At 51.8% G+C, this 18,348-nt stretch overlaps 1 protein-coding gene across 1 annotated transcript in view; it reads left to right on the plus strand.

Moving 5' to 3' along the window:
- ZC3H4 (zinc finger CCCH-type containing 4) overlaps positions 1-17,111 on the plus strand; it is a 44,570-nt gene extending 27,459 nt beyond the window's left edge. The window contains exons 10-17 of the mRNA XM_006868436.1: positions 402-512; positions 871-982; positions 1,461-1,570; positions 8,021-8,204; positions 8,249-8,423; positions 8,540-8,886; positions 14,578-14,829; positions 15,592-17,111. Of these exons, the coding sequence (XP_006868498.1) occupies positions 402-512; positions 871-982; positions 1,461-1,570; positions 8,021-8,204; positions 8,249-8,423; positions 8,540-8,886; positions 14,578-14,829; positions 15,592-17,111 (2,811 nt within the window). The remainder of the gene's footprint in view (positions 1-401; positions 513-870; positions 983-1,460; positions 1,571-8,020; positions 8,205-8,248; positions 8,424-8,539; positions 8,887-14,577; positions 14,830-15,591) is intronic.
- Positions 17,112-18,348: the final 1,237 nt, after the last annotated feature.

Consider the following 18,348-nt stretch of genomic DNA (forward strand, 5'->3'; position numbering starts at 1 on the left):
GAGTGACCCTGGGTATGACATTTGGCACCATCTCACACGTTGCACCCATTGTGACAGTCCAGCTCATTGAAGGAATGTGGTATTTAAGGAAACAGATAACCTTATGTTTCTCCTTCAGAGAGCCTAGTGAGTTCAGACTGCCATCCTTTTGGCTGGTGGCAGAATGCTTTAATCTCTGTGCCACCAGTGTCAGAGCTCACGCAGCACTCCATCAGACTGGGCTCCAGCCCTGTACTCACCTCACCGGAGGAAGAGTCCCCTGTGGGTCAGCTCAGTACCCTCGTCACCTGAAGTCACTCCTGCCAACCGCCAAGCCCTCCTGTCAGTCCAGACCCGTGTCTAGCCCATCTCCTCCCAATTCTATCATGTTCCCTTTCACCCTGGCTCTATGTCCCCAACAGGATGGCTGTGGAGGGAACTATCGGAGGAGTGACCACGACAAGCCCCACCAGCAGTCAGACAAGAAGGGCAAAGTCATCTGCAAGTACTTCGTGGAAGGGCGGTGCACGTGGGTAAGGGGCCTCGTCATAAGTGTGGGACTGTATACTGGGTAGGCGGCTAATCCTGGCTGTGAAACAGGAGTGAAGGCAGTGGGGTGGAGCTGGGGAAGCTGGGATGTGCAGGGGGGAGGCAGACAGAGGCAGACAGCAGAGGGGTGGAGCTGGGGAAGCTGGGATGTGCAGGGGGGAGGCAGACAGAGGCCCAAGAATGGAGCTCCTCCTGGAGGAGGGAAGTCTGAAGCTCCAAGGCTGGGGAAGGAGAGTGGGAGCCTGTCCCCGTGGCCTCCCTAGTTGCTCTACAATAACAGAGCTGTCAGAACTCACTGTCCACTGCTGCTGCCGCCTCACATTCTCGCCGCTTCTCTTCCAGGGAGACCACTGTAACTTCAGCCACGACATTGAGCTCCCAAAGAAGCGAGAGCTGTGCAAGTTCTACATCACGGGCTTCTGCGCCCGCGCCGAGAACTGTCCCTACATGCATGATATCCTTTGTCACCAACTGCCTCAGGTGCACTGAGAGGCCTGAGACAGCAGTGTGTCTCCAGTCTCCTCACCTTCCTTTGTCACAGCTGGCTTGTGTCCTATCTAGCGGTACACTGAGGCACACAATCTGTGTCTTCTCTTGTACATACGAGAGCTTAAAAACATGGTGGAAAAATTCCATTGGCTTTTTCATTCTGTGTTTCCACATACTTTCTGAAACCCTCTCATACTTTCAAGACTTACCTGTGGCCTTTCTGGGATTTTCCCAGCTGGGTACGTCACCTAACTCCTTTCACTCCCACTGGGGATAGGGACCCGGGCCCCCAGGGTGGGAGGTGCTTGGGTGAATTGGACGAGTCCTGGCTATGCTGCCCGTGTGCTGTGCTGCCCTGAGGAAGGCACCTGATTCTTTCGCTTCCAAGTCAGAGGGGTTGGCGGGTTCGTGAGGTGAGGTGTTGACCTTAATTTCATGGGTACGCGATTTCCCTTGTAAGTTGTACCACACAACCGGGAACTGCATCAATGAGGACGATTGCATGTTCTCCCACGACCCGCTGACGGAGGAGACCAGGGAACTCCTGGATAAGGTGAGCACCCAGGCCGCTCTTCTGGAGCCAGGGTCAAGATTTCCTGTTACATCAGTTCCCAGCTGGGCCATTGTAAGGAGGAAGAAGTGAGACCACATTCTTTTCTTCTGTGGTCCCCAATGTGTCTTCTCTCTGGCTGTTTTCTGTTGAGGGTAGTGCTTGCTGTTAAGTGCCTTCAGTTCCAACTCATAGTGTCACGGTACAAGGTTATTGAGAGAAGATGGTGTGTTTGAACCACAGACCTTGGGGTTAGCAGTTAAGTGTTTATCTTACATACAGCACACAAAAATAACAGACCCGTTGTCAAGTTAATTCTGACTCAACAACTGTGTAGGATCAAGTAGAACTGGACCAGAGGGTTTCCAAGGTGGTCAGTCTTTATGGAGGCCCCTTCTTTTTCCCTTGGAGTAGCCTGTGGGTTTGCACTGCCCACTTAATTGGGCGGCTCAATGCTTGGGGTCTTGTTGGGGGGTGGAGAAGCAGCTTTACAAAATGGATGTTGCCTGGTCTGCCTTCAGACACATTTGTGACCTCTTAGTTGTCGGTCGGAGAGCATCCACGCTGCACAAACCACCAGAGAGCTCTAGGGGGCCTCCATTTTAATGGAGATGTCTGGGGTTACTTCCGCAGAACTTGTTAGTTGTTGGCTGTTGTCCAGTCCGACTTGCTGCACCTTCTTCAGGACCATTGGTGTGCGAGTGTCTGCCAGCTTAGGGGGCTCCTCTTCCAACACACCACTCCGTCAAGGTTTTCCTTGGTCCGTGTTTTCCAAAGTAGACCTGCAGGCCTTTGTCCTTAGTCTGAAAGTGCCACTGAAACCTATCCCTCGTGGGTGACCCTGCTGCTATTTGATAATAGCACAGCAGCGTACAAGCCACCAGTCCAGAGTGACACACAGACAGACAATGTCTTTATGTGGCTGAGGAAGTGCAGGCGATGAGGACAGGTCTGTGGAAGAGGAACTTCTCTGATGAGGTTGCTGCTCTCTCGCTCTGCAGGTGGTACTGGAAATTCAGTCTCTTGTCTATTCTCCATTGGGAGTTGAACTCAGGACTCTGGGGTTCCCACTCCTGCACATGGTTACCAGAGGGGCCTCCAAAGTTCAAATGGGGTGAGAGCAGGTCTCCTTGTAAGTGAGGACTTTGCTGCTAGGCCTTCTAGTTCTCAAACCATTGTAGGAGGTGGTAGATGGGCTATTTCTCTAGATAGAAAAGATTGGAGTCCTTGACTGCGTTAGCTAGCTTCCAGTGTCTACCTGTCACCCCACCCCAGCCCGCCTCCAACTGCCCTGCTTAAACAGTGGCAGGGGCCATTGGAGGGACTCTGGGCAAGCCCTGTACCAGTAAGAGTGTCACTATCCTACGCAACACGCAAAATATCCGTGGACAAAATTCTTATCTTTGCCAGACCCTTTCGGGAACCTGTTAGCTTAGGAATGGGGTTTATAATTAATCAGTAAATACCTAGAGTCTGTGAGTCCTTTTGCAGTCTAACCAGCCAGTGGACTTACAGACATATCTGATTTTCCATGTGAAGAACTCCGTACTATCTGGTTGAGGCCTGCCCCCTGCTGGTGGCTCAGCATCTGTGCTCAAGACAAGCACAGCCCTACAGAACACACAGTCACAGAACTCAGTGAAAATATTTTCTGTTTTTTTGATGGGTGGGGTAGGAAGCTCGTTTGGCACCTGCAGCCCATCTCCATTTAACCAGCCACAGTTCAAGAGCTCAGTAGCTGGTGGCCGGTGGCTCTGGTACTATACAGTGTAGCTGTTGGTACCCTGATGAAAACTCAGATCACAGTTACGCTTCTAGCCACAGGTATTTTAAATCAAAGCTTCTGTACCGCCCCAGCAGAGGCCGACTTCCAGTAGTTTCGAAGTTAGGAATGAAATGGAAATAGCCATACCAGGCTCAAATCTTGCTCCATTCCTGAGCCTTTTTTCCTGCTTTATATGGAGGTCCCATCTCTGCTCTCGAATTTGCTTTGTTTTAAGCTAACAGGATGGCAAAACTGGTCAGTCTCCACATGCACCGTATTTGTATGGTCCTAGTGTGGCTCTGTAGGATAAGTGCTGGACCAGAAGGTCAGCGGTTCAAATTCACTAGCCCCTCCTCAGAAATCTTATATAGGGTTGCCATGAGTCAGAAGTGACTTGATGGCACTTAACAACAACAACCCCAAAGGGCGTTCCATGCACCTTATTTGCATATTGGCAAGCTGCCCAATTCTCTTTGTGGGCCACAGGCATCTTTTTTGCATTGTCCCACCTGATGGGCATTACAGACGTAGGCAAAAAAGCTGTGTAAATGTGATTCATCACAGTACAGATAGCAGCTGATTTTAAACCTGGGACTGCTGCTGCTTGGTGTTAAGTGCCATCCAGTCAGTTGTGACTCATAGTAACCCTGACTAACCTTGTGGTCAGCAGTCCAGTACTGACCCTACAGCACCCACCAGGATTCCTCCTGATTGTTAAATACTACCTATCTCATAAAGTCCCGCCTGTTCAGTGTACAGTTCTGTGAGATTTGGCGAAAATGCACAAAATCAAGACCCCAAAATAACCGCAAAAACTCTTCTATCCTCTCCCTGACCCCAGCTTCTGGTGACCACTGATCTGTTTTCTGTCCCTTTAGCTGTCTCAAGCATGGTCTTTCAATGGACTTGTACGGTGTACAAATTCTCTTAAAATGCATCTACCTGTAGGGGTGTGTGTGTGTGGGCGTGGCCTTTTGAGTTTGGCTTCTCACCCTCAGCCTGGTACATTTTTCCACTGTTTTCTGAGTACTGTTCCATTGTATGGCTGGATGTGTGTCTGGTCATCCATTTAAGGACATTTGGGTTGTGTCTTTATTCTCTAGTGCTGCTGTAACAGAAATAACACAAGTGGATGGTTTGACAAACAAGAATTTATTCTGCTGGTTAGTGTCCTCCCGCAGTTTGGGAGGTGACAAGTCTGAATTTGGCTCATCAGCTATAGGGGAAGGCTTTCTCTGTGTTGGCTCTGGAGGAAGGGTCTGCTCTCCTTCCCACGTTTGAGGACTCCTTGGAGATCTCCATGTGTCTTGGCTTCAGTTTTTCCCTGGGTCTAGGAGGTTCTCGGCGCAGGGACCCCAGAACCAAAGGACACACTCTGCTCCCAGCTCTTTCTAGGTGGAACTGAGGTTCCTCTTTCTCTGCTTGCTTATTTGATGTCTTTTTTTAATTCTCAAAATTGATTGAGTCAAGACATAGCATAATCAGGTCACAAAAGATAATTACATAATTACTGAGAATCAAGGCCTAGCCAAGTCGACACATTTGTGGCCAGGGGAGTGGCGGGGGATGCACAATGTAATCCATGGCAGTTGGTTGCTAGTTTGGGGCAAAAACTTTTTTAAGCCTGTTGACTCAGGTTTACTTTTTTCTCCCATGGACGAGCATGCATAGTCTGTTGGCTCTTCCAGGCTTAACCACAATCCTTTACATTATCTATTAATGTGACAATCTCTCGTCACTTGAGACTCTTGAGAGGGTGGCTCTGGTTTTTGGACCCCCTTAACTCTGTCAGAACCAATCCTTTGAAGGAGGCAGTGGGAACTGGACCAGGGCTGGGAGCTACAAGGACAAGCACACCCCTGTGTTGGTTTCTTTTTTGTCTTTTCAACAGAAGGGCTCCAGACTCTGGCGCTTCTCTCCCAGACTTCCAGGTGGTGTTGGCAGGTCAGGGCAGGGCAGGAGATGACAGATGAGTGATGACAAGGAAGCAAGGAGGCAGTGTGTGTCTAGAGCTGGACTTCCCCTCAGGACATTGTGGGGGCTACTTGGGGCTGGGGAGTGGGGTCTAGGAGGACAGTCTAGAAGTAGCTTCGTGGAGGGTGTTTTGAGAGTTGGGGCTTCAGAGTCCCCATTTATCAGAGACTTATGACGTGCCCTCTGGGTGCTGAGGAACCCTGGTGGTACAGTGGTTAAACTCTGAGTTGCAAACTACAAAGTTAGCATTTCGAATCCTCTAGCTACTATGGCAGTGTGCCTTGTGTTCCTGTAAAGATTCACAGCTTCGGCAAGCCTGTAGGGTCACTTGGAATCCGGTAGCAGGGTTTTTGGTCTTAATGCTGCGCAGAGGACAGCACAGAGATGGGTAGTCTCGATGCCCAGAAAAGAGAGACACTGGCCGGATTGTCCGTAGGCTGTGCTGAGTCATCTTACAGAAGAGTAATGGAGGGCCAGGCCCTGGACAGTGGGCAGAAGTGGGCACCAGGAGGTGGAGGGAGGAATGGGGTATGCTGGGGTGAGAGGGGCCAGAGGGTGGACCAAGGAGGCCACTGTGGAAGGTGGGTGTGGGCTTGTCATTGTGGAATCTGGCAGGACCCTGGTGCCTTCACCTGAGAACACCAAGGAGCCATCAGAAGGGCTCAGCCACGGGGACAGCATTGTCCCTGGTCTCTACCCCAAAATGCTGGTTCCAGTTCATGGGTCTCCCTGTGCCAGAGATCCCAGAGTTTCTGCTTACCCTTTTACACCTCCCAGAGCCCTCTGCACCTCTCACCCTCGTCATATTGCTCAGCAGATCTACCTGATGCTCGCCTGCTCTGATCCTGAGTCACTTCTGGGGCAAACGAGCCAGCTCGAAGGCTGAGGTGTGACACCTCTGAGCCATGTTAGCATCTGTCGAGGGATCAGTGTTGGGCCCTCCGGGATAAGATGATATGCTAGCAAGCAGCCCTTTCTAAGGTGGCCTGTGTTGCCGGGAGCCAGCCCCAGCAAACTTTCCAGGGTTTTTCCGAAGACGGATGCGGCGTTGGCGAAGGATGGGTCTTAATTCAAATTCTTCTTCTTCCATACTTTATTATTCTTATTTCTGTGCTACTCTACTCTCTCATTCTTTACCCTCCTGCTCATCTCTTCTGCTTCTTTTCTAGCTTCCCTCCTTCCATTTCTTTACTGTCTCCTTCTCTACATTACTCTCACTCTTTTTCCTTCTTCACTCCTCCTCCTAATTATCTACGTTACTTCCTTCACTACTCCACTCCCCTGCTCCTTCTCTACATTACTCCCTCTATCCTCCCTCCATTCTTTTCTCGTCTCCTCTCCACCTCATACTCCTTCTTCTTCCCCTTCCTCTCTTTTCCTTCCTTCTGCTTCTACTTAACCTCTACTTCCTCCCAGTCTATCTTACAACCCCCTTATATACCATTACAAAAAACATTGCTTTCATAGTCATCAATGACATCAAAATACAATCAATTCTGGGGCACATTCTTCATGATTTACAACAGGGATGAAAAGTTACAGCAAAGAGGCATTATCTCAAGGCATACGAGACATTCTGGCGCCTTGAAACCTTTTAGTTAAACATTTGTTCCTACATAAATCTATTCTTTTCTTTGAGAAGCAAGTTAACCTTCACATATGTTTCTTAACCTTTGTCTGTTAAGTCTTGTTAATTTTAGTTGTTAGGTGCAATTAACTCACCATTAACTTCTTCCATACACTATCTGTTTATAGCATACAAAAACATCACCTATCAGAACACTTAAAAAACTGAGGCTATGAAAAACAACTTTTCTATTTTACTGATCATTAATTTAAGAACGTCTAAGTCAGACTTTTTATTTAGTATCTGTATATACCCCATAAGGAGCTCTGGTAGCGTAGTGGTTACAAATTGGGCTGTGAACCTTAAGGTCAGCGGTTCGAAACTACCAGCTGCTCCGCAGGAGAAAGATGAGGCTTTCTACTCCCGTAAAGATTTACACCCTCAGAAACCCTGTACAGGATCGCTATGGATCGGAACCGACTCGATGGCACTTAACAACTTAACAACAATATACCCCATAGTCTTTATCTATAGTCTAATTGTTTTTAGGAATTCTTGTACCCACAGCCCTTATTTATGGCCTAGTTGCTTTTAGGGAATCTTTATTGCCTTAAACTGAGGCTACAGGGAAGAATGTTTACAATCACTAAACCTAAGCTGCTAGTAATTCAACTGACAAATCCTGTCTCCTAGCAGTCTTAAGAACATTGTTAATATAAGTATTAAAACTAACTAAGTAGAATAAAATGTAGCTAATATATGGCTTCTAACTTTTAATAAAAATATACTAAAGTGTAGGAGAGTCAAAATCTAAAGTAAAAGGATACTAATAAAATCATGAATAAATTGGAGAATGATTCAACAAGAGAAAATTTAACTAGGGATCTGCGCAGAGACTATTAAATCCTTACAGCTCTGCTATCCAAGGAAAATAGTTCAGTGTTGCGTTGCTAAAACAATGAATTCTTCAATGTGCAGGGTCTTCGTCGTCTCATTGATTTATTTTAATTCCTCGATTAATATGTCACAATTTATTCATTTTTATTCCTTAATTAATTATGGCTCTTGCCACTGTGCTGCTAACTCTTAAACAGCCGCCCCTTCCGTCCTCACCTTGGCTCATACCCTCACCCTGCTGTTCCCACAGATGCTGGCAGACGACGCGGAAGCAGGTGCCGAGGACGAGAAGGAAGTTGAGGAATTGAAGAAGCAAGGCATCAACCCCTTGCCCAAGCCACCACCTGGCGTGGGCCTCCTGCCCACGCCACCTCGCCCACCTGGACCTCCAGCCCCGACCTCTCCCAATGGCAGGCCCATGCAGGGTGGTCCCCCCCCCCCCCCCCTCCCACCCCCTAGGTACCCAATGTCTAAGTTGCTCCCCCCCCTCCACCCCCACCCCCACCGCCTGGGCCCCCGCCGATGCCTGTGCATGAGCCCCTGTCCCCGCAGCAGCAGCAGCTGCAGCAAAACATGTACAATAAGAAGATCCCTTCCTTGTTCGAGATCGAGGTCCGGCCCACAGGCCAGCTGGCTGAGAAGCTGGGCGTGAGGTGAGTGCCTTCCCTTCCACAGAGTTCTGGGCCAAGCCTGTCCACTTGGCTTTAGGACAGTCCATGTCTCCTGGCCATGTGGGCTCCTCACAAGCACCCATTCCTTCTCTTCCTAGGTTCCCTGGACCCGGTGGGCCCCCAGGGCCCATGGGACCTGGGCCCAACATGGGACCCCCAGGACCAATGGGGGGACCCATGCACCCCGACATGCATCCTGATATGCACCCAGACATGCACCCTGACATGCACCCTGACATGCATCCAGACATGCCGATGGGTCCTGGCATGAACCCTGGACCCCCTATGGGGCCTGGCGGTGGCCCCCCCATGATGCCCTACGGCCCTGGAGACTCCCCACACTCGGGGATGATGCCTCCCATCCCGCCAGCACAGAACTTCTATGAGAACTTCTACCAGCAGCAGGAGGGCCTGGAGATGGAGCCCGGACTCATCGGGAGTGCAGGTATGTAGGGCCCTGGTATGGCTGCACCTCGCAGGGAGGTGGATTTTCTTCCTTGGTCGGTATCCCCATCCGTGTCTTATCAGTAGGCTGGGGTCTTGTGTGCCTGCTTTCATTGTCCCTTTGTAATAGTGGATTGATTAAACTTTGCTGGGAAGTTAGAGGGTCGAAGTGTGAAGCAGCATCAGGCTAGGTGGCCAACGCTCCAGTAGGGACCAGTCACGTGCCCCTGCCAGTTTAGCCTCCTGCCAGACAATCCTTGACTGGGAGCTGCTCAGGGCATCCATTGTGTCATGCCAACCCTTTCTATGCCTACCACAGACTGTTTTCCTCTTTCCTTCCTTTCGCACTGAAATAGGACAGCTTAGTGGCCATTTTGGGTGGGTTACCTGAACTGGCCCCAGGCCACCACACCTGAGGGATGAGGGTGTAACTGGAGGCCATGGGCCAGGCATTGTTCTAGGCCCTAGGCCTAGAACACAGTGAGCAAGTGGACAACCTGTCACTGCTTCCACACATCTAAGTGGGAGGATACTGCATTAGCCAGTGGCGTTCAGTAGGAGGCGGGGAAACAGAATGGAGGAGTGGGCCACTTGTAAGGACGAGGCTGCTGCGGATGAGTGGTCTGAATAGGAAGCCCAGCCTGCTGGGGAAGAGCACAGGCCGCCACCATGCAGTTCACTTGGGAAGGGAGAGCAGAGGGCAAGGGACCCAGATACCAGGATGGGGAGTGCTCTGGGGTTGTAAGTGGAGTGAGCCAAGGCTGCCAGTGGTGAAGGGTCAGAATGGAACCGGAACCGGAGAAGCATCCAGGCTGCTGTGGGGTGACCCTGGGTGGTGGCCTGAAGGTGGCAAGCAGTAATAGGTTTGGGCTTCATGGCTTGGAGTTGGCACCATTGTGAGTTAGTGAGAGTGTGTGTGTGTGTGTGTGTGTGTGTGTGTGTGCGCGTCTACATAGTGGACAGGAAAGGCATGTGACCGGTGGTTTGTACAAACTTGGGGCAGAGCAGGTTTGAGAATGGGTGTCAGTTAGCTTCCATGTGGAAACTTGGAGGGGGAAGGGGAGAGGGTCAGGCTGCTGATGTAAATGTGAACGTGTTTGGCTTGTGGCGTGGAGCGGGGTGCAGGGAGGCACAGATGAGCTGAGAGTCTCTTCATAGCTGCCTGGAGGCTGGGGAAAGAAGCAGGACTTTAGAATTGTAGAGGAGGGATGTGTTCTCCAAGGAGAGCAGCAGGTTGCCCGCCCCCTTCCTTTTTCAAAGGTACAGGAATAGAGGAGGGAGTTAACCTGGGGGTCTCTAGAGTGCTGGTGTGGTTACCTGGGGGTCTCTAGAGTGCTGGTGTGCTGGTTCTATACTGTGGAGTTAGCTCTCAGAGCAAGCCTGGAAATCTTTACCAGCGCAGATCTCCCAAGGAGTGGCTGGTGGGTTTGAACTGAATGACCTTGGCGGTTAGCAGCTAGCTAACCAGGGATAGTTTGGCCTCTAAAGTAGTTCGCTTTTTAAAAGCACTCAAGCTGTAATTCATGTACCACAGAATCTACCCTTCTAAATGTGCAGTCCGGGCGGAATCCTAGCAGACAGGAACAACACAAACAATTTCCCACTAAAATGAGTGATACAGTATTATAGCTGCGCCTCGTCCAAGACCGAACACTCACGGGAGCCAGGAACACAGGGCAGCCCCGCCGAGTGCTGGCTCTGCAGTTCCCTCTGTCCCTTCCCAGCCTTGTGAGCCTCTCTGTCTCTCTGGGTTTTGTTTGTTTCTTTACAGTAATAGAAGTTTAATTGGTTGATTTCAAAATTTAGTACTTTTTTCTTGTAATTTTTGTGAATTGAAGGAAGCTTTGCAGACAGTATGATCAGTTTTATATTAATAAAATCGTGCACTTTATTTCATCTCAGTGATTACAGTCCCCTCCGTGTAGCAAATAGTTCCCCCTCTTCCTCCCTATAGTTCCTGTCTGCATTCCACCCACCTTCCCGTCCCTTCTCAATTTTGTCCTTAGTAAAATGGTGCCTGTTTTGAATGATTGGCCATTCCATGGTGAGCATGCTTTACTAGGCTTGTTGTACCAATCTACTGCTTAAGGTGAAAACTGGACCTTGAGGGTGAGTTCCTTTCCAGACCTGAAGGATGATTGAGGACCAGAGTCTCAGGTTCCTCTAATCTCTTTGTGACCAGTAAAACTGGTCTTGTTTTTAAAATAATTTGGAGTTCTGTTCCACAATTTATCCCACTCCATCTAGGACCCTCTTAGGTGATCCCTGTCAGAGCAGTTGGTAGTGGGGCTGGGTACCTTCTAGTTCTTCTGGTCTCAGTTTTGTGGAGACTGATGTTTTCATGTTCCATCAGTCCATTGGACTCATTGATTCCAAGCCTCTTCAGTTCTTAGCACTCTTCCCTCTTCCCTATGGGGAGATACCAATAGCTGCACCTTAGGTAGCCACTCGTGAGCTTTCAATAAGATTCAAGACACACTACCCACCCAAGTAGGATGGAGAACACTATCTGTGTCATGCCAAATGACCAGGGTGTTGTTAGTACTTGGTTTTAAAACACTTTTTCCTTTTCACCTAATCCATTAGTCATTTTTGTAGCTCAGATCCTAGAGATAGAGTGGTTCACTTTTTTTTTTCTTTTTTCATATTTTAATGTGTTTCTTGTGAAAATCTACACAGCATATTAGCTCCCCAGTGAACAATCTTTATACAGCTTTCTCCATAACACTGGTTACAATGTGCCAACATTCTATTCTTTGTGTTCTGTTTGCATTAACCTCACTTCCCTGCCCCTCCTTAGCATCTTGTTTTTGTTGTAGGATAAATGTTGACCATGTAAGGAGCCTCGGTAGGTAGCGGAGTGGGTTGCATGTGGAGCTGTTAACCACAGGACCAGTAGTTTGAACCCATGAGCCACTCCATGGGAGAAAGAAGAATCAGGCTGTTCCTGTCAAGAGTTACAGTCTCAGAAACCCAAAGGGCAGTTCTACTCCGCCTTATAGGGTTACTGTGAGTTGAAATCAACTCAGCAGCAGTAGGATTTTGGGTTTTGGTCTCATGTAGCCCAGCACAGGCCTCACAGTCAGCCCTGAGGGCAATCCTCACTGGTGATCCTGTGGCTTCATAGCCAGTCTGTTATTTAGATGAGAGGCGTCTGCTGGAAGGCTTCTGTTTCAGGTTCAAAGGGCTCATCTAGTCTGTTTTAGGAGTCTTATCCCACATGTTCCTCACTCTATGTTGTAATCTAAATCAGAGCGGTTGGTAGTGGGAGCCAGGCACCATCTAGTTCTTTGAGTCTTTGGTTTCTTTGTGAGCTTCTCTCAACAATAAGTCTCATGATGGAGGGACTCACTTGTTTGCGCACTTGATGTGTCCCCAGCCCCAAACTCACGTGTGGCCTGGAGCATGCTGCTACCAAATTATACGATCAAATTCAGGGGCCAGAAGAAGGGGGAGCTTCAGTTTTTGTTGGGTGTACTTTTCTATGTGAAGCATGTACAAACTATTGCTCAGAAAGGCCGGTTGATTCTCATTCTTTGTGTTTAGTTACGTTCTATAAAATCCTGCCAGCATGAACTAGCAACACCTCAGAACCAGGCCTGTTAGTTCTCAGCTGCGGCCATTTGTTGCGTCTGCCCCATTCTGCATGTGTCCACAAGTGAGTGCTGCAAACAGGCTCTCGGAGTCCGGACTCCGTGACTAACAAGGACCGACTGTGTCTGTGGCCACACTTCAGTCATGCAGAACAAGTGTCCTTTCTTTCATTGTCACAGCTCCATGTTGAACAGACTCGTGTCTGTCCACCCAGATTGTTCCCTGGGGTAGCCCCTAGTCACACGGATTGTTGACAAGTAGGTGATGTTAAGCACATGAATGCACAGCAGGTAGGTGTGGCTGGTGGCATGTGATGCACGGTGCGGACAGAACCTCTTTTCTTCCATACAGTCCTCAGGATCTTCTCTGTGCCTGTCCGGCTGTTCGTCTGTCTGTCTCTCTCCAAACACACATACAGTGTCAGGGAAGGTGGTCCTCTTGTTGTTAGTCTGTGTGAACTCAGAGCGACCCCATTAGAACTGCTTCCCTGTAGGATTTTCCAGGCTGTGATCTTGGTGGAAGCAGATTGTGTGGCCTTTTCTCCAAAAGGGCTCCTTGGAGTGATCCCAAGCCTGTCATTTTCACCCCACAGCCTGCTTACCCCAGGCGGTTGAGTTCACATTGATGACTCTCCAGCCATTGCTTGCTGTTAACGGTGTTGTTCGATACGGTCAGTTCTTTTTGGTTCACAGTGAGCCCGTGAGATAGAACTGAACTACCCCACAAGGTTTTTGAGGCTGTAAATCTTTACAGAAGCAGACTGCCATTTCTTTCTCTTGCCTAGCAGCTGATGGGTTCGAACCACTGACTTTTCAGTTAGCAGCCAAGCGCTTAACCATTTGTGCTATAAGGGATCCTTCAGTTTCTTTGTAGGAGAAACAGACTTCTTTCCCTCGGCCCCATAAGTACAACAGCATGCTTATGGACACTGTCAGGGTGGAGAAGCCTGTGAGGAAGGAGGAGGAATTCTGAGCGTGAGCGCTGGGTTGCCATGTGACCACTGCAGTGCGCTGGAGGGTTGCGGTCTAATCCGGGCCGAGCTCCTATTGAAAGCTCATTGCGGAGATGAAGTGCGTGTCTTCTTTATGAGGTTTGAAAAGAAATGCTGGAACCTGTGCTTGATGCAGATCGTTAAATCAGCAGCACGTGGCATCAGAAGGGGACTGTCCATCCACCCTCTCTTCTAGTCCCATCTCCGGCGGCAGGTTTTGTGTCTGTCTTCTCAGACCCTTTTATTATAAGCACCTTAGCTGCTTCTGCCCTGTTTGCACTCCCTCGACGTCTCCCACGGCCCCAGTAGCTCTCCATGATCCTAGTTCTGTTACGTTGTTACCCTGAAACTTTTATTGTGAATTGAGTGAAGGTTTACAGAGAAGATCAACAGTTTTACATTCAACAAAGCACACTTTTTGGTTTTGTTTTCATAAAACAACAACAACCACACTTTGCTTCCAAAATCTCAGTGATTGCAATCCCCTCCATGTACCTAGTTATGCCACTTCCTCCCTGTGGTTCTGCTGTCCATTGCACCCTCCTTCCTAACCCCTCTGAGTGGTACCCCTTTGTTTTTGAATGGTGACCCGACCTTACTTACACTGTCGGCCCCTATATATCTAGTACTGCTTGTCTGAAAATTGGGCCATGAGAGTGAGTTCCATTCCAGACCTGAAAGGTGGCCAAGGGCCATAGTCTTAGTTTCCTGCAGTTTCTTTCTGACCAGTGAGCCTGATCTTTTTTTATAATTTTGAGTTTTGTTCCATGTTGTCTCCTATTCTCTCTGGGGCCTCTGATGTGTGATCCCTTTCCGAACACTTGGTACTGGTAGCCGGTTACCGTCTAGTTCTGGTCTCAGAGTCATGAGGACTGATGTGAAGCTCATTCTTAATGGCTGCACCTCTGCACCTCTGGAAGTGAGGGGGTTGCGGGGGACACTCCATTCTCCATAGTTGGGCTCCATGTGGGGCCCCAGGCAGTGCCCTGCAGGCAGGGCTGGGCTGTGTTGATGTGTGTGTAGGGTCTCTGCTTTAGGGTTAGGGGTGGCTTAGAGGCTGTACCTCGAGCCCGGCCCAACATGAAACCCTGCTTCTGCCCACCACAGAGGACTACGGACCCTGCGAGGAGCAGGTGGGGGGACCTGGGGAGCATTTCTTCCCTGAGCTGCCCATGGAGTCTGACAGCTTCTCTGAGGGCGGGCCTCCTGGCCGGCCAAAGCCAGGCGCTGCAGTTCCCGACTTCCTGCCCTCCACCCAGCGGGCTCTGTACTTGCGGATCCAGCAGAAGCAGCAAGAGGAGGAGGAACGAGCGAGACGGCTGGCTGAGAGCAGCAAGCAAGACCGGGAGAATGAGGAAGGCATGTATCCTCCAGGGACAGGCAGAAGGCAGTCATATCAGGAAGGGAGACATTTTCTCAAGGCCATGCAGTGGTCAGGCCAGGAGAGAATCATATGGTGGTGCTGCTAGTAGGTTGGGGCTGCCCTTGGAGTTTGGGTTGGAGAAGATGGATCCCATCCTTGGGCATGGGGTGTGTTGTGTTCTCCCCTAGAACTCACTGTCTTCAGAGAGACCCTTGCAGCCCCCAACCCAGCTCCTGGGCAGCTGAGAACTGGAGCTACTTGTTCACGGTGTCCAGAGATGGGCGGTCACGTCAGCCCCCAAGTCTCAACCTAGGGTCTCCTCCTTGGGTGGGATGGGACCATGGGGGTCCCTTATGGGAGTGGGACAAGGTTTCACCTACTTTGAAGGTGGAACTGGGACTGGTCTCCCCACCCTCTCTTCCTGGCTTCGGCAGGTCACCCATTTGGCTGCCTTGCCTTGGGACATGTGGGGTATGTATGAGCCCCGAGCCCAGTGGTACCTAGAGCACCTTGAGCAGTGACAGCCCTGGGCTGGGAGTCTCTCAACTGCTGGCACCTGGTCTGTTTTCTCATCTGTCAAATGGTATGATCACGTGCCAGCCTCCTAGTGTGAACCTTAAACGCTCCAGCCCCTCCTGATCTTCAGCATAGTGGCTCTCAGGGAAAACTGGTTCTCAGGGACGAAGTGGAGTAGCTGCTGGCCTGCAGGTGGCATGAGGGTCCCAGAGGGCTGAGCGCCCCTCCCTGTTCTTCCTCAGGTGACACGGGGAACTGGTACTCTAGTGATGACGATGAAGGTGGAAGCAGCGTTTCCTCCATCCTCAGGACCCTGCGGCAGCAGACATCTAGCCGGCCCCAGGCCTCGGCCGGGGAACTGAGTGGCGGTGTGTTGGGAGACCCCCGCCTCCAGAAGGGACATACCACAGGCAGCCGGCTGGCAGACCCCCGTCTCAGCCGGGACCCTAGACTTAGCCGCCATGCTGAGGCGTCCAGCGGGTCAGGGCCTGGAGATGCAGGACCCTCCGACCCCCGGCTGGCTCGCTCACTGCCTGCCCCCAAACCCGATGGTGGTCTCCACACGAGTCCTGCTGGCCCCGGCAGCACCAAGGGGGCCGTACCGCCTCCTGCTGAGGAGGAAGAAGGGGAGCGGGCCCTGAGGGAGAAGGCTGTGAACATCCCCCTGGATCCCCTGCCTGGGCACCCGCTGCGGGACCCACGCTCGCAGCTGCAGCAGTTCAGCCACATCAAGAAGGACGTGACCCTGAGCCGGCCCAGCTTCGCTCGTACTGTACTATGGAACCCCGAGGACCTGATCCCCCTGCCCATCCCCAAACAGGATACAGTGCCGCCTGTGCCTGCTGCCCTGCAGGCCCTGCCAGCCCTGGACCCCCGACTACACCGCCCTTCCACTGCGGCACCCACCAACCCCCGGCAGCGCCCCGGTGCCCCTACAGAGCCCGCTGCATCCGGATCCAGCCTGCCCGACTTTGAGCTCCTCTCTCGCATCCTCAAGACTGTCAACGCCACTGGCTCCTCGACAGCCCCCAGTGCAGGAGACAAGCCTAGTGACCCCCGAGTGCGCAAAGCCCCCACCGACCCGCGACTGCAGAAGCCAGCTGAGCCTGCAGCTGTCTCCCGGGCAGCCAAGCCTGGTCCTGCTGAGGTGTCCTCACAGGGTGGCAGCCCCAGCGGTGAGTCGTCGCCCCCTGCCATCGCCCCCTATGACCCGAGGGTGCTGGCGGCCGGTGGACTGGGCCAGGGTGGCGTCAGTGGGCAGAGCAATGTGCTGAGTGGCATCAGCCTCTACGACCCGAGGACTCCGCACGTGGCGGGTAAGGTCGTCACAGAGCCTGCCGCCGATGGGGGCGCCCAGCCCAAGGCCACCGAGGGCAATGGTAAGGGTGCTGCCACCAAAGCCAAGGAGCCCCCTTTCGTCCGCAAATCTGCCCTGGAGCAGCCTGAAGCGGGCAAGGCCAGCACCGATGGGGGCACAGCTACAGACAGGTACAACAGCTACAACAGGCCTCGGCCCAAGGCCGCCACGACCCCCGCTGCCACTGCCGCACTGACCCCACCTCAGGAGGGCACCCCGCCGCAGCCTGGGGTACACAACCTGCCTGTACCCACTCTCTTTGGGACTGTGAAGCAGGCACCCAAGACAGGCTCCGGAAGCCCATTTGCTGGCAACAGCCCAGCCCGCGAGGGTGAGCAGGACGCAGGGTCCCTCAAGGATGTTTTTAAAGGCTTTGACCCCACTGCCTCCCCCTTCTGCCAGTAGTGTTAGTTGAGCACGCACCCCTCCAGCCTGCCCCCCGGCCTGCCCAGTCCAGCAGACTTGCTAGGGGCATCAGGCCTGGGTGTCCTCTTTTTTTTTTCTTTTACTTTTTTTTTTTTTTTTTTAAATGTAGTACTTTCTTGGAAAGATAAATTGTATATAACCACCTTTGGTTCTGGTCAGTGACTCGGGTTCCCGCCAAGAACTTGTCCTTGTGCACATGAACTGTGACCTCCAGTCCCCCCAGAAACAGGCCCCGCTTTGCTGGCTGCACCTCCACCCACCATCCTCAGGACAGAGGAAGCAGTGGGTAACTGAGGAGATGGTGAAAGGCCGCCCACCCCTGTGTTGGATGATCCGGGAGAGCTGGAACCAAGATGGCGGAGCCCCAGCTCCATAGAACCTCCGCAGGTGGTGGTGAAAGTCAGAGAACCCAGAAAAAGGAAAAAAGTGGCCTCCACAGCTGTCCTGGCTGGAGGCTCCGCAGACGCTTTCCCCTCTGCTGTCTCTCCCATGAATTCACCTGCAGGTCTACGACTGAGTTGATCTTTAACCCGACACCCTCGCCTGGGTGACACATAGACATGGAGTCAGACTCAGGGGCTGGTGTCAAGGGGATGCCTTGGGGCTCCCCACCTCGTGTGTCATCAGTATTACCGTCTCTGTTGTGACCACGCCCCCACCACCCTCCTAGTACTGTGTCAGCACCGTCTGCCCCAGACCCCACCCCGTCCTTCCGGAGACAGCTCATGGATCCGTGGCATGGCCACTCCCCAAAACCCCACCCAGCCTCTTGACCCAGAGAGGCCTGGTGGTCTTTCAGAAAGTATTTCTGCTCCGCCTTCTGTGTTTGCACCTCAGTTGTACCACAGTTATATGTGGCACGTGATGTCGGTGCCGCACAGCACTGGACATGTGGGTGCTTGCATGGATGGGGCCTGAGGAGCAGGTGGGGGCTGCAGCCAGGCTGTCAGTGGCTGTGCCCCCTGGTGGGACAGGAGGAGACACTGCTCAGTCCCTTCTCCCCCAGGAGGCTGGCCCTGCCTGCCAGCCCACCATCTGCCCGCCGTTCCTCCTCTGCTGCCCCTTGGTGGAGGTGAGCAAGGTCCCTGCACCAGTGCCCACCTGCGTTTGGGATCTGGGGCTAGAAGCCACGGCGGGAGGCAGGGCGCCGGCAGGTCACCCCACCACAATCAGGTTGGTTCCGTTTTGTCTGTTTGTTGCTGGGTTTTGTTTTTGT

The sequence above is a fragment of the Chrysochloris asiatica genome, unplaced genomic scaffold (genome assembly GCF_000296735.1).
Source record: "Chrysochloris asiatica unplaced genomic scaffold, ChrAsi1.0 scaffold00116, whole genome shotgun sequence".
In the NCBI taxonomy this organism is placed as follows: Eukaryota; Metazoa; Chordata; class Mammalia; order Afrosoricida; family Chrysochloridae; genus Chrysochloris; species Chrysochloris asiatica.